Genomic DNA, 15,494 nt, shown 5'->3' with positions numbered 1-15,494 from the left:
GAAAGCTTTGTACTTGATCATTTCATTATTAAGAAAAGAGATATTTTTCTGCTGTGGCTGGGTTTTCCCTTCAACAGGAGGGGTTTTCCCAGAATAAATGTATTGAGTCTTTTGTTTATTGTTTATGCTCTTTTATTGTTGTTTATCTTTATTTCTGGGTAAAAACTTAACATGGTATCAAAGCCAAGTTTGATATTAGCAATAAGGGAGTGACATCGTAGCTGGTAGCATCTCAAGACATTCTCTCTAGCTTTGCTGAATCTATTATCTTCATTTTTAAAAATCTCTGCGGAGTTTATTTTTAACAATCCACGTTTAATAGAGGGAGGTGACATGGCTTCAGTAATCAAGCTAATGGCAAATCAGAGGAAGAAATCGTCAACTAGTCTCCAAGTCTTTGTCTAACATGGGCATATCCCAAGTTTGAATCTTTGCTCGCCTCCTCTCATATGATGGATGCGTAATAATTTGCTATGACCATTACTGTCATCTTCAGCTTGAATAGACATTTTTTATAATATTTAAAGATAATATTATGTAAAAAGACGTGTCATACATCATGTGAAGAGGCATGCGTATGAAAATATGAGGTGTTGAATATTTGGAAATATGAAGGGTCTTGTATTAGAAATTTGAATAGATCTTCTTGTATAATTTGAAGAGTCTCGTTTCAATCTATTTATGTGATTGTGTAGTTTATTGTAAGCAATCAAGTGAAAGCTTTGTATTTGAACATTTTTTTATTAATAAAAGAGATATTTTGCTGATGTGGCTGGGTTTTTCCCTTCAAGTGGAAGAGTTTTCCCAGGATAAATGTATTGAGTCTTGTGTGTATTGTTTATGCTCTTTTATTGCTGTTTATCTTTATTTCTGGGAAAAAACTTAAACAAAAGGCACATTCAAATTATGAGCCCGCAGTAGGATCCAAGAATATAATGTGGGCTGCATTATTTTCCTCATCCAATTTGATAAAGGCTTTTGGAATATTGTACAGTTCTCACCTAGTTTGAGAAATAGTTGTTGCTTTTTTGCAATTTTTGTACTCTATTTAAGATTTTTAGCATAAATTATGGTTACTATCCCATTGTCTTTATAAAGGACAGTGAAGTAATCGATTTGGAAGTCAAACCATCAGATTGAACTTTGGAGATAGAGGAGGCAACAGTCCCATATGGGACCTTTATGGATTAGGCAGAATGAAATAATTATAACCATCACAGTCCCAGGGAAGATTTTTAGGTTCTTAGTTCTATGTATTAGATAGTATATCCAGATTGCCTGTAATGATCCCATCTTTTGGCCTTCACGTTCTCCAAAGTCTAAGTGGAGGATAAGAAGAAATTAAATTAATTTCTTATAAAGTCATTCAATTTAAAGGTGACTTTGTATTTAATTAATTTAATTATTAATTACAAGGGAGTAGCTTCTAGGGTATGTATTAATTATTGGAAGGACGGAAGCCTCTCGATTTAATTAATTATTGCCAGGGAGGAGTTTCTAGAGAATGCATTAATTATTGGAAGGAGGAAGCTTCTAGCCCTTGCAATTAATTAATGTTTTAGTTCCTTCCAGAAGGATGAAGAAAAGGATAAATAGGGCTGAAAGTCTCATTGCCGAGCATCGGATGATTATGACTTGCATTTGATAAGAGCTTGGATGTGTGAATCACACTCCTTTTTTTGGCAATAGAGGACGTTCATTTTCTGTTGTAACATTCTAGACGTCATTCCCTTAGAGTTTGGCCTTTGGAATACATCTCTTTGTAATTGATTGCACCATTCGTAGCATTAATATAATTTCAGCCTTGGTTCAGCTTTTGGGCATTCCTGGGTGTCCATTACAGTGGTATCAGAGCTTGCTTACAAAGTGTTTCACTAAGTTATAACCAGTAGGTGCCCATTACATTGCCCTTGTTGCCACGATTGTGTACTCCTATTTGTGTTAAAAGACTGCAGTTTGTACTTTGAGATTTTCAACAATGCAATCGCAAGTTTGCAATCTAGAATTGGTGGATAGGCTTGTATCTCTGAGTCCAGGGCACATAAACTATTTCTTAATAATGTCCTGATGATTTCATTTCCCTTTCTATATGAGCACAAACTGTTTTGATTTCTAAATGGTTTTTTTTCAAGGATATATGTTAATTGTTTTAAAAAGAAATCTGAATTCAATAATTTGTACAATGTTTGGTTATAAAATGTAATTGGCAAACAGTTGTGACCTATTGAGTTCATTCATGCACATGGCTAACTATTTCTTATATGCTTAGCATTTTACATTTTTTTAAGAGAACCTTTTATTTGTGTTTGCAGTTGCTCAAAAAGTTGCAAAAATCGTTTCCGAGGCTGTCATTGTGCGAAAAGTCAATGCCGAAGCCGGCAGTGCCCTTGTTTTGCTGCTGGACGTGAATGTGATCCAGATGTGTGTCGGAATTGTTGGGTTAGGTATTGTTATTTGCTAACTAATACATTATACATCTTATTATATTAATTTCAAGTTCAGCATATTTTTATCCTGTGAAAGCAGCTCCTATATTTTTAACAAAATAAATATCGGTATTTTAGAAATTATGGTGACTTATATTGATTGTTGCAATCCATAAGTGATTTTAAGTATAAAGACGAAGATGCCATATCAATGTGTTTTGGAATGGTAGAAAGCATTGTGAATGCATGAAAATTTATTTTAAAGATTTCAAATTTCAGCATTATTGTTGACTTTGGCTTGTGGTGGTTGAATATCTTATGGATATCCTCGTGAAGTGTAAAGGATTATGGAAAAGTCAGTAGGACATGTCAATGAGTGCATATTCATTTTATCACATGAAAACATACTGTTTACATTTATTGAAACAATCTTGTAGAAAAAAGTTAAGATTCTTTATGAGAATGCTTTTTAAAACTTGAATGTAATTGCTGCCTCTTTCACTTTACACTGGCACTTGTATATAAAATTTCTTTTGGCTTTCAAGATAGGTCATTTTTTCATAGGTCTTTATTAAGTTTTCTGCATACATTTTTTTAATAAAGCAATTATCACATTTGTCCATTTCAATATGTTTCAGTTGTGGAGATGGGTCTTTTGGTGTCCCACCTCAGAGAGGAGATAATTATGAATGCAGAAACATGAAGCTTCTCCTGAAGCAACAGCAACGAGTGAGACCATCCCCTCTTGCCTCTTCCTTTTCCTTGTATATAGGTATTCTATCATGGGTATGCGTTAATGATAATCTATGAAGAGTTCCTATTGGAAGGATAGCTTAAATTTGAGTCTCATTTTAGAGGTCGACGATGGGGATTGAGAAGGAATTCAAATACTCAAAAGTTACATGGAAAGATCTGTCATTTTGTATCTAATATTGAAAATGCTGCTTGCACATGCTTCCCTGTTGAGCTCTCATCAAGTGTTATGTATCAGGATTGAACTTGTGAATTAAAATCTGTGTCAGGTGCTGCTTGGAAAGTCTGATGTTGCTGGTTGGGGAGCTTTCTTAAGGGTATATTCCTTCAAATACTTCAATCTTTTTGTAATTATAGAATTTCACTTAAATATTTATTATTTTTTCATTGTGTACACGTAATTTTTTTGAACAAAGTGTGTTTTGACATTTCATTTGCTTCAGAATCCTGTAAACAAACATGATTATCTTGGAGAGTATACTGGAGAATTGATTTCACACAAAGAAGCTGACAAACGTGGAAAAATCTATGATCGTGAGGATTCTTCATTCCTGTTTAACTTGAATGATCAGGCAAGTTGTGCAATTTTGATTTCTAACCTAAGTTGCCTTTGTTTTGATTCTCTTCAAAAGTCTAGACACAGAACAAGTTTTATGGTGTGATTGTTTTATGTGCTTCTCTCCTGATGCATTTTATGGTGCGATTGTTTCATGCTCATACTTTAATGAAACAATGCGTGGCTTGCCTCTCTAGTGATAGCCTAAAAAATGAGTACATCAGAGTACCATGCATTGATTGTTTTTTATGGGGGGTTTGTAATATGTATTATAAGAGAACCTACTTGTCCGCTATCTTTTTTAGATCCTACAATTTTAGTCCCCCTTTCATCAAGGAATTTGTGGTAATCAAATGGGCTTTCCTTTATTGTAATCATCATTTTTTCTGTTCTGGCCCATAAGCTGTTAGCTTTGCGAGTTTTGGCTGTACCAGTTGCTCTTCCCCATAGCTTGAAAATTCTGCAAGTTTACTTGCCAACATGTGAGTCAAATACCAGGATAGTTACTTTCTCAATAACTCGTTGAATGTTTCCCTATTCTCTCCAGAAATTCTCCGGCTAGCAGAAAAAACATTATTTTTTGCAAGAGTTTCCCTCTTTTTCCTTGTGTCTATGTTCCTGGCTTAATTTTTCTTTGTAACATCTTTTTGTATGTTATTTAAGCAACTTTAATAAAATCTTAGTATTTTTGACATGCTGAGTTCTGGCCAAATCCCAAGTTGGAGTCAAAATTTGGTCTTTATATTTTTAGCGAGTTAAATCTCTGAACTATACTCTGCAACCCTTCCCTGACTAGTGGGGGCTTAATAATATAATATGTATCAAATGCTTGAATTATTTCCTATTCTTCTGTGGGTTCTTCAGTTTGTTCTCGATGCATATCGGAAAGGAGACAAGCTGAAATTTGCCAATCATTCACCAAACCCAAATTGCTATGCAAAGGTATGAAACGTTGCTATCCAAATTTACCTCTTGTTACAGAGTCCTCTACCAGGAAGCTTCTAATGGCTTTGAGGAAATTTCTGCAGCTAGATTAACATATTTGTATGTTATAGGTGATCATGGTGGCTGGAGATCATAGGGTAGGCATTTTTGCCAAGGAACGAATTGGAGCTGGTGAAGAGCTCTTTTATGACTATCGTTATGAACCAGATCGAGCCCCAGTTTGGGCCAAGAAACCAGAGGGTTCAAATACAAGAAGAGATGAAACATTATCTTCTCATGGTCGGGCTAAAAAAATTGCTTGAAGTTAAAATTGCTGTTACTCGCAGACAATGCCCCATAATCATTGGAAGTGAATCTTGAAATAAACATCCGATAAGATTTCAATTTGCTTCAAGGTTTTTAGATGTTTCTAAGAATTTTATAATTTTAGCAGTGATAGATGTATCTGGGCTAGGTGTGAGTTGTGACACATATATCGAGGTGCAAAGAATTCAATCTGTAAAATAATATGCACTATAACATTTCTTGTGTCAAGATGTATGATGTATGGAGAACACAGTAATTCAAATAACAAGAGCTGTGTGCAGATTGAATCCCACCCTATGGTGGATAGGAAATCAAAAATATCAACCTACCTAAAATATCAGACTCCTTTTGAATACAAAAAAATTGCAAAAACAAAAAGTTTTAAGCAGAGAAAATACAATGGCAGTTTATTCATTTCCAGAAAAAGTGAAAAATTGTTTTTAATTTTTCTTAATCTTCCAATATTTTTCGAATTAGGGTAAGGACCAATTTGTTTATCCATTATTTTAAGATTAGGAAGCACAACATAGAGAATTAATTTTTTGAATTTTAAAAAATTATAAACACTGAAAAGATTTGCAAACTCACTCATGTTTAAATACATATTTTATCAAGAAAGAAAAATATATAGCATATCTAGAGAATAATGTCAAAAAGTGATTCCAGTGTATGAACAAAGAGTCTAATAATCCATCACATGAAATTTCAATGTTCTACATATTTGAATGGAACTTCTTAAGCAGGAAAACCATTGTATATATAGGAGGAAGAAAGTAGTGGAAGGTTATCATTTTAGCCTAGGTATCAAGATTTGACACCACTACATCCAAAATCAACTATTATTTTCAGAAAGCATACTCAATATCAAATTATAAATACTTTATCTTACCATATCTCCCTCAAGTACACATCTCAACAATTTTGAACAAATCCAAATCTAAAAGCATAAATATATGTAGGACATATCTAATTAGACGAGTCTAATACCTAAATTCTATAGTGAATCATACCTAGGTACATGGGGTAGGGTTTTCTGTAAAATCATGTAAGAAATCTATTACCATTTCATTAGTTACAACATTCTAAATCATAGCTTTAACTTTCTCAAAACTACACATCCAACATAGTTACATGGTAACTCAAAAGCAATATAACAATAAGACTTTGATAATTATGTTAAGGACAAGAACTTAGAGGAGCACCTTATGAGAAGAAAATTTTGCTATTAATGATACATAAAATCTAGTAAATAAGTTAATTTTCAATTCAAACTTAAATTATATTCTTTTTGCTAAGATGTATTTAAATCTGAAAAAACAATAAAAAAAACATAATAACATAAGGATTTTTAGGGAAACGAGAGTTGAGAGGACTTATCCATGACGAAACTAATCATTATAAAAAATAGTTGCCTCTTGTTATATATATAACTCATCCAGTTCATGTCTGGTAGCATCTTCTTTTACGTATAGAATTTATTAACTCTAAACAATCTAAATTTTGTATTCACAATTTTTTTTAGAAAGACAATGGATTTTAGCAGTGAACACATCCAATGAAAACTTTTTACTAGTACATAAAATCTTATTGCCAATTTATAAGAGACACTGTTCGATGTTGAAAACTGGCTTAATTAAGAAAATTGATGGGAATGCAATTGACAATTTTGTAATTGACCTAAATATTCCTAATCTCTACACTTTGTCATAGGGAAACATCTCTCTCTCTCCCTCCTTCCCTCTCCCTTTGCCCCCCCCCCCCCCCCCCCCCCCAATGAAGCCGGAGACAAAAATCAAAAAGTTGTTCCAATTAACAAACTATGTAAAACAAAAATTATTAGCATATTAATATTGTTGGAACTTCTTGAAAGAAATATCTTTTCAAATCAAGGTTTCATCAAGAAGTTTCTATTTAGACAAGTTTGAATTCGTTATTCTCAAAATGGATATGCAAAAATCAACACATGATAATTAATAGAGCAAAGCTATTACACAGTTGAAGCTATAAGCCACCCTAAATGAGTGTTAAAAAAATTGAAGTTTCAAACGCACAACTCCAAACATTGTTGCAAAGGCAAGAAATCTGCAAATCGAGCACAATCATTAATTGGCAATTCATTCACAAATGTGGATTTAGAAAGGCTCGCCTAAAGGCACACATGAAAGTATATATGAACTCCTATTTTCCATCATACATAGTCTACTTTCACCTTGCAATACATGAAGAATTATAAATAAACAAGAAGATATTAATAATTGAATATTGACACGTCTAACAAAACATCATCTATGCTTTTTGCCTTCCCTTTAGTGTCTGCATGTAGCCAACATCATATTAAAATTGTCACTAAACGACTATCAAGTCTAATGCACATGGAAGCATTTCTTGTAGATATTACTTGGAATCAACTGTGTGCAAGATGTCTCCACCAAAATTGAAAAGAAAATGCAAATGTTGTGTCTTGTCAACTTTACATAATCCACAACAGTGTGAATGGTATCATGGGTGCCCTTATTTCATATGCCCCAACAATATCTTTGTTTCCTTAGCTCCCCAAAACTTTCTTTTGATTCCTCTGGCTTAACACTTCCCTCATAAATAGGGTCTAGCGACCATACTCTAGCAACACCAATGACAATAACACCAAACTTAATGTTGCAACTCAACATCTTAATAATCTCATCTTAAACATTCCCATCCATCATTGTTTTCCTCTCATGGCTACTGTATCTTTAACATGGTTGTTCAATCCAAAGCTTCTATATTTCTTCATTCTTCTAGTTAGTGTGGCTCACATGATGTGTCTATTGCAACTTGACACATTTAATGAGATTTGACAATTGTCCATCGATTCAACAAGTGACAAACACATGGGAGAGGTAGATGACACTTGTGTTGCTTGTTATATGTCAATTGGAAATTTTGCAAGGACACACGAAAACATACCTCCAAGTTCATTTTTCTACAAAAAATTTCATGCATGAAATACTAGGAAAAAGGCCCTCCACCAATGAAAAATAATCAAAATTTATAGGTAAAAAATTGTGTTCAATGGGGGAAAAAAAGAATGAAGCATAAATTTGTGGGAATAATTTCCACTTTTCACGATTTTTGAAGTAAGATTTATTGCAAATAGTCACGCGGAAAACTATAATCCCCACCTTTAGAAGGCATGGATTAATTTTTTTTGGTTTTGTTTTGATGGAGTTCCTCTATGAAATTTGTTATGAGAGTAAGAGCCTTACGACCGAACCTCCTCGGCTAAGAGCCAAGGACTAAGGGATGTCCATTTTTGCCAAATTTTGCCTAGGCATCATCCCGACCTCATCCCTTACGATGTCATAGCCTAAGACTTCCCTGATGGGCTCTTTAAGAACCTTTCAACTTCACTAGTAGACCTAGGACCTATTGACCATAGAGTAATTTTTAGCCCCCCACCTTTTTCGTAAAAATTGTTTTTGAAGCCCCTCTCGTAGAACCACACCATTAATTCTTTATTGGTTCTTGACTATTGCATCTATTAGGTGCAATTTTTAGCTTTAAAATGGTTAATCACATTGAATTTATTTTTAATTGAGCACATTTATTCTATGGTTTGACAATTTTGATAGATTTATAATTTTGCAATAATACTATTTATCATTGTTCTCATTGGCTAACATAATAAAGACAAGGGAAAAAATAATTTTCAATAGCTTTAATTTGTTAAAATGAACTTAATCATGGACTAAAGTAAAGTAGGTCTATTAAATAAAGGTACTATGATAAGTGTGTTAAAGTGCCATCAACAACTCTTTCAATTTATAAATAGACAAATATCTAATGTTATCATTCTCTATAATTTTAAAAAATATATATATATTTAACTTAATTATAATAGAATGATAAAGTAAGATTAGAGTTCTTATATTTATTCAATGTCAAAGTCAAAAGTTTCCTATATTGTAATATTTAATATTATATTATTGTATAATATTAAATAGATATTGAATAATTTTAATATGAGATGGTATTTATATATTTATTATTGAATTTTTCAATACCTTATGTCAAATTATAATTATATTCATCATAGCTTTGATATATTACAAATTATTCAATATAAATATTATATAGTATTGTTTAAACTAATGTGAGACAAATTAATTTTTGAAAAATATATGATCTCCTAGTTGAATGAAATACAAAATTGGAAAAAGAAAAGATGATAAAACAAATGTTCCTCATGCTTCGTTTGTTTTTGTTTATTTGGAAATGAAATAAAGCAATTTGCGAACATTAATTTTAAGATTAATTATAAATTTGCCTCTTTGCACTCAGAGAGTAGGATAGCCACTACCAATGTATTACCAATCATCTTGTACATAGTATTACATGTCCTCTTCCAAAAAGTAGTTTCACTTCAAGATAAATATACTTATTGGTTTATCTACACATGGTTTAAGAAATCCTTATGCCATCTTCCAGAAATTAAACCAAGAAAAACATCATTCTCTTATTTTACAATTATGTCAAACACGTGTCACCTAAACACAAAAATGAAGTGCCAACAATATATATTTTATCTCATGCCTTGTATATTATAAGTGATTCAAATGAAATTTACACTTTTCTTCTCTTTCTTACTTCATTAATATGCAAATATGCCCATCTAATTTTAATATTGTTCCATGTATTAGATCATGCTACAAACAAATTTTGTTCCAAACCAACTCTCCCTCTAAGTTCACACTATAATGCTCAACAACCCTTTTTGTCTCAACTCCACAAAAAACACCCATCATACATATGGAAAGAACTATGATGCTTTGCATCTCTTGTTAATAAATATGCTTTTTTTTTGGAGCTAAGTCCCAATTTTATAATAAAGAGAAACTTTTCAATCAAGCCACATACTTTTTATGTACTTAGAAAAACCGACTTTAAAAAACAAATTATCCTTTTAATTATAAATCAAATATACATATTAATATTTTTTTTAATAAATACTATAATTTAAAAAAAAAAAAAATGTAAAATGCAACTTACATTGTGAAGATTATACAAGTATTTACAATCAAAATATGTCACTATAACCCACGTTCATTCATTCCCACCAATCATTGCGAGAAAACCACAAAAATGTGGTGCCCTAACCAAGTCTTATTCTTCATAACTAGTTTTAGAGAAAATAACGTTTGTAAAATCATCCAACTACTTAAAGGTAGGCTCCTTAGTATATTTACACTTTCATCATAGAATATATTGTACACCATTGGATGTGCTAATTTAGAAAAATGTTTGTTAGTTTTCAAGAAGTTTTTATATTATAAATGAAGATTTGCTTATAAGGCTCCATCATTAGTCCATGTTAGTCATTGCATTCTTTTATAGTTGTATCATTCATGGAGCCTTCACAAAATCCATAGGATATCCTACAACTTAAATTAATTTGGATAGGAGTTTGCATGATCTTGAATTTAAATTTCATTATAGATAAAAATCCAACATAAAAGATTAAACTAATTTTTATCGTATGTGATATATAATACAATAATTCACCTAGCTAGACATACAAAACTATTATTGAATGAAAATCTTCATCAACCATATACCTACCAACATAGTAAGATTCATAGAGTTGTCATTTTGTCAAGGAGGGTATTTTATCATATAATAGGATTTTTGGATATAAATATTAACCTACATGTCTCATGTTAGGATTATCTAATTTTCTACAATTATCATTTTGAGCTTTGTGTGTTAACTAAGACTAAGGTTAGATCATATGCAATTGAGTTTCTAAGTCCTATACATGATCTCAATCTTGATATTCTCCTAGCCGTGCACACAAACCTCTATCTATAGTATTGTGCATGTATGATTAATTTATGTCATAAGTATAGATTTAGAAATCTTCTATGCCAACTTTTTCATTCTTGTTAGTGAGGGGGTTGAGTATTAAATGCATTTTGTACTCATTCTTTTTCTTTTTCTATTGCTTATTGTATCGTGAGGTTTAAATTTTTGCTTATTGTGAGAACATATATATTTAGCACAATCCTTATTTTTCTTATTCATTTTTTGCAATATTTTCCTCTTCTCAACCAATCACAACATCAAGCTACATTTAGAATACATAAGGAGCTAACATTTAATCCTATATATAGACTTGTAGGAGTTACCCCATGGTGACCAAATTTTCATTAAGTTGGTCCCACATGCTACATAAGCCTTTAATAAGAACTTCAAAACTCTTAATAGTAGCCAACAAGAATCAATTAAAATTAAAACTAGGTGTTCCATGAGAGCACTAATTATATTTCATGACCATTATCATTAGGATATACTTTGCAACCTCAAAATCGACATATATTCTTGCATCATTTTCATTAAATATCTTTTCATTGCCATTTTTCTAATTAATTAGCCAATAATAAGAATTACATATTTTTCACACTTTATTGGTGTCACATTTTTCACATTCCATGATTCTTGAAGACATACATTGCACTTTCAATAAATTAAATATTATGGCAGATACAAATATTTCTAAGGTTTCTGATACATACATGTTTATGCTTTTGTAACATGGGAACATGAATGCAAGTGATGGCATCTAAGTTGAATGCTCAACACTATCTGCTAACCCTATTATAAAACCCATCATATCATTAAAATTCTTGTCCCTAATTCAATTTTCCTGTTAAAATTCCTTGTCCACACTTTTCTTTCTCCCTTTCCTCACAAAACACTTATTTTTTTCATAAATTTTGTAGATTTCAAACATATAAGGGTTTTATGGTACTTACCTTGATGGCATACAACTTGAATGCTTGACACACATTATCTCATAATAGACAACTCCATTTCAATTTATTTTTTATACACGAAACTTAATATTTTCCTACATTCACCTATTTTTGTGTTCATATAAGTATTTCTTCGACTTATGTGTGAATTATATTTTCTGTCCACAAATGAAGTGACTTAACATGAATTCTATATTTACAATATGATTCGTCCTCTTCTCACTCTTTGTATCCCCAAAATTTCTCACATGGATACTTGATTTCTTTGTCTACCATATTTATTGTATTCCTTTTCATATTTAGTGGTGCTCTATGCAAAACAAGTATGATGATTCCATGTTGCTGGTCAAAAGCATTTCGCTGTATTAGAACTAAATACAATTGTGTAATTTTTTTAATTCATTTTGTTTGGGTTTTACATTTGTAACTTTTATGCAAATTTTGTTGTTGATGCCATTTTTGTTTCTATATTTTTATCTAATTTTGGAGTGGGTTTAGCTTCAATCACATAAAAAACTCAAAACAGTTACGCTATGTTTCTAGATGAAGAATAAGTTCCATATTCCTTTAATGTCTTCTTAGGTTTTCTTAGATTAGATAAGGATTTCATTAAGGTTGCCAAAATATGTAGAGGTCTCCTCTTATGTAGCCCATTAGCATGCTAATAGCTTCAATTATGGAATTTATTTTCTAAGTAGTGACAATATGGCATTCCTTCTTGTCTCACCTTGGATTTTCCCATGAAACTATTGAATATGTTATGACATTTGCAATTGGCTTAATTATTGGACATGTCCAATATTGGGAAAAAAATTTTTCTCACCTATTGAAGACTTCGTTTATTATTTAATTATCTTCATTGGTGTATATTGCACACACTATAGTGTGTAGTGAGAGAGAGATAGATAATTGATCTCTTATCAAAGACATAATCTATTGTGTAATAGTCTTGATCCCAATCTATATACTAAGTGTACTTTTTCACTTGTACACAATTAAAATATCTCTTTGATTCATACACGCCTTCCTTAAATATACCATCTACTTCTTGGAGCCTGTGAAAATAGTTGTCACTTAAAATAAATGCTTCCTTTTTATTTATAATTTCTCATAGTTTTGCGAGCTCCAACAACCTTTTTCATTGGGAATAAAAATTCCAAAGGTATCATGGGATCCAAATGGTTAGGATGCCAAGAAAAAAATTCCTTTATAGAAGTTTTTCTAAATAACCCATTCAATGAAATATTTAAAATATGTTAGTTAAGATGGACACAATTTCATTTGTATGCTTTTTCTTGGGAATTTAATCATTTTCCTATCTAGAGCTATATTTATAATGTAATAATATTGGAATATATATTAAGTAATATTTTTTACCTGAATGCAATAGAAATATTCCTGCATTCAAATGAATGTATATCAAGTGAATTTCTAGATTCACAACTCCTAATAGTTTTTTTAGCTCCAAGAGACTCACACATTGAGAATGAAATTATTTCTAGAAAAATGTGACACATTAGTCCTTCACCCCTTCCACCTTCTTGAGGTGTAAAGAGATAGTTATAAAAATATTAGGAAGCCAAAGAGTAAAGGTAGGGGTGTGTGTGTGTGTGTGTGTGAGAGAGAGAGAGAGAGAGAGAGAGAGAGAGAGAGAGAGAGAGAGAGAGAGAGAGAGAGATTGTAGCACCTCTCCAACTTTTATTGTGTATGGAATCCTAATGGGCATCACTTCAAATGTATTCACACTTCTATGTCGTTGAATGAGATATTTGGTGATGTTTTATTTTGGCTCTGGATGCTTTATTGTTTTTCCTATGAGGTTCATTAGTTGATCTTATGCTTCAATGGTTTTATATGCATGTATTGTATGATCATTTTGGACCTGTGAGAGGTTTGTACCCTCAGAGTGATCTTATTTATGTGGTTGCATTGGCATGTTGTTTATGCCTTTATGTGTGGTTGTAGGAACTATTATATAGTGGCTTGTTGTATACCTAATTTGTGATGATATATCTTCTAAGGCTTTTATTTTGAGTTATGAGGAGTTCACTATGATTTTGATGTTTTGACCTTAGCATGGATCCTTTATGTGATTTGGTGAGTATTCATTTGTTATGATTTTGTATCAGCATTGTGAGATGCACCTAGTTTAGTTTATTCTTGTGCTCATTCTGAGATTAGTGTTGTGGTCATGGTGTTATGTGGATTGTGACGTTAGTGATGGCTCCACTAGTGTGTTCTAGTGGCTATTTGATTATGATTTAAATCATGATGGTATTCCATGATTATCCATGTGATGTGACTTGTAGTTGTACTATGTGATGTATTTTACTTGTACACCTTTTTTGGTTACTATATCATTGCCCATTTAAATGTTAGATTATGTTGTTATTACCTATTTGATCATATGTCTACGTGATGATGCTTTATGAAAATATTTGGGTTATTTTGCATTTAAGAATATTGGATTAATTGTTAGGATTGAGGAACACTAAGAGGAGAGGGGGTGAATTAGCATTCCAAGTTTTTAAACCCTATTAAATAGATTGCATAATCATAAGCCAAATATAAATGAAAATAATAAAAGAATCATAATCACATCATAAAAAAATTATTAAATAATTTTTTTTTGGTGTAGAAACCCTATTAGGAGAAAATCTATAATGAGGATGAAACCCACAAATGATTACTCTGTAAAAGTAATAACCTAGTTGAATGTTTGAATACAAAAAGGAAATGCACTTAAATTCAGGTACATAGAGCTCACTAATTATATTATAACATAGAAAGGCTTACTTCCATACAAAATGATTGGACTACAATTCAAAATAGTAAACTAAGAAATAACACCAACTATGCCTATACAACTCCATGAAGATACAATATATACATTAGTTCATTTGGGCCCTTTTTTCAACTGCCAACCTGATGCCCAATCGTCGTATTATCAACACCATTTGGTGTTAGACTTATTTTGTTGCAACTTATGATGGATGGGGTCATCGTCAAAATTTTGATGGAAATTCCCATCACAAACCATGGGCATGCCAACCAAAATGAATGATTCCCTTGTCAAAGCAAATGTTGGACTGGCATTGTATTTTGATGGAGTTCTGCCATAAAGTATCATTGGTTGATTCATCACAAATATCGTTAGTCATATAGTTTGCAGTGGCAACTACAACAAGAATACTATTTGATCGACAACTGACCATCAAACTTTTTTTCGTAATTTCCGTTGATCATATAGGTTGCAATGACGTCTGTGATGGGAATGCTATATGATTGATGAATGACCATCGTAAAAAGCCGTCAATTTGGCTGTTGCAGTTACCGTCTCAATTGAATGCTAATATTTTTTATAATTTTTTTGGATTGTATTAGAGGCACAATGTAGCCTTCCTCTACTCCTTTTGGCCACTAATGTGGTTGTATGTAAGATGCTTTATTGCACTATGTATACAAGAACCTTTCTTTTCCTTTTACCATTCTTCTTCTCCACAAAAAGGAGTTTGTGAGGCTTTAGCTAAGATCCATAAAGGCTTATTTGGATTTTTCATTGCATGATCATATAATGGGCATGAATAGGCCTAGGACTGTAGGAGTTGATGAAATCCAACTCTATAGTCACCAATATCACCTACGTGCAAAATAACCTATTGAAGAGAAACCAAAAGAAAGAGGTGGAGCTTGGAAAAACCTTAAACGGACATGAGA

At 31.9% G+C, this 15,494-nt stretch overlaps 1 protein-coding gene across 2 annotated transcripts in view; it reads left to right on the top strand.

Annotated features, from left to right (window-relative positions):
- Nucleotides 1-5,400, top strand: part of LOC149561250 (histone-lysine N-methyltransferase CLF-like) — a 200,328-nt gene extending 194,928 nt beyond the window's left edge. Inside the window, exons 13-18 of one of the 2 annotated variants that reach the window (XM_089825035.1) lie at nucleotides 2,313-2,444; nucleotides 3,065-3,155; nucleotides 3,449-3,496; nucleotides 3,623-3,751; nucleotides 4,600-4,677; nucleotides 4,791-5,400. In XM_089825035.1, the coding sequence (XP_089681161.1) occupies nucleotides 2,313-2,444; nucleotides 3,065-3,155; nucleotides 3,449-3,496; nucleotides 3,623-3,751; nucleotides 4,600-4,677; nucleotides 4,791-4,982 (670 nt within the window). In that variant the 3' untranslated portion in view covers nucleotides 4,983-5,400. Of the gene's footprint in view, nucleotides 1-2,312; nucleotides 2,445-3,064; nucleotides 3,199-3,417; nucleotides 3,497-3,622; nucleotides 3,752-4,599; nucleotides 4,678-4,790 lie in introns of those variants that run through there. The other variant, XR_016363793.1, reaches the window with a different exon arrangement.
- The last annotated feature ends 10,094 nt before the right edge of the window (nucleotides 5,401-15,494 follow it).

The sequence above is a fragment of the Cupressus sempervirens genome, chromosome 4 (genome assembly GCF_028749045.1).
Source record: "Cupressus sempervirens isolate cs-2001-9-10 chromosome 4, ASM2874904v1, whole genome shotgun sequence".
In the NCBI taxonomy this organism is placed as follows: Eukaryota; Viridiplantae; Streptophyta; class Pinopsida; order Cupressales; family Cupressaceae; genus Cupressus; species Cupressus sempervirens.
Note: the sequence above shows the minus strand (reverse complement) of the source record. Positions and strands in the feature narration are given on the sequence as shown.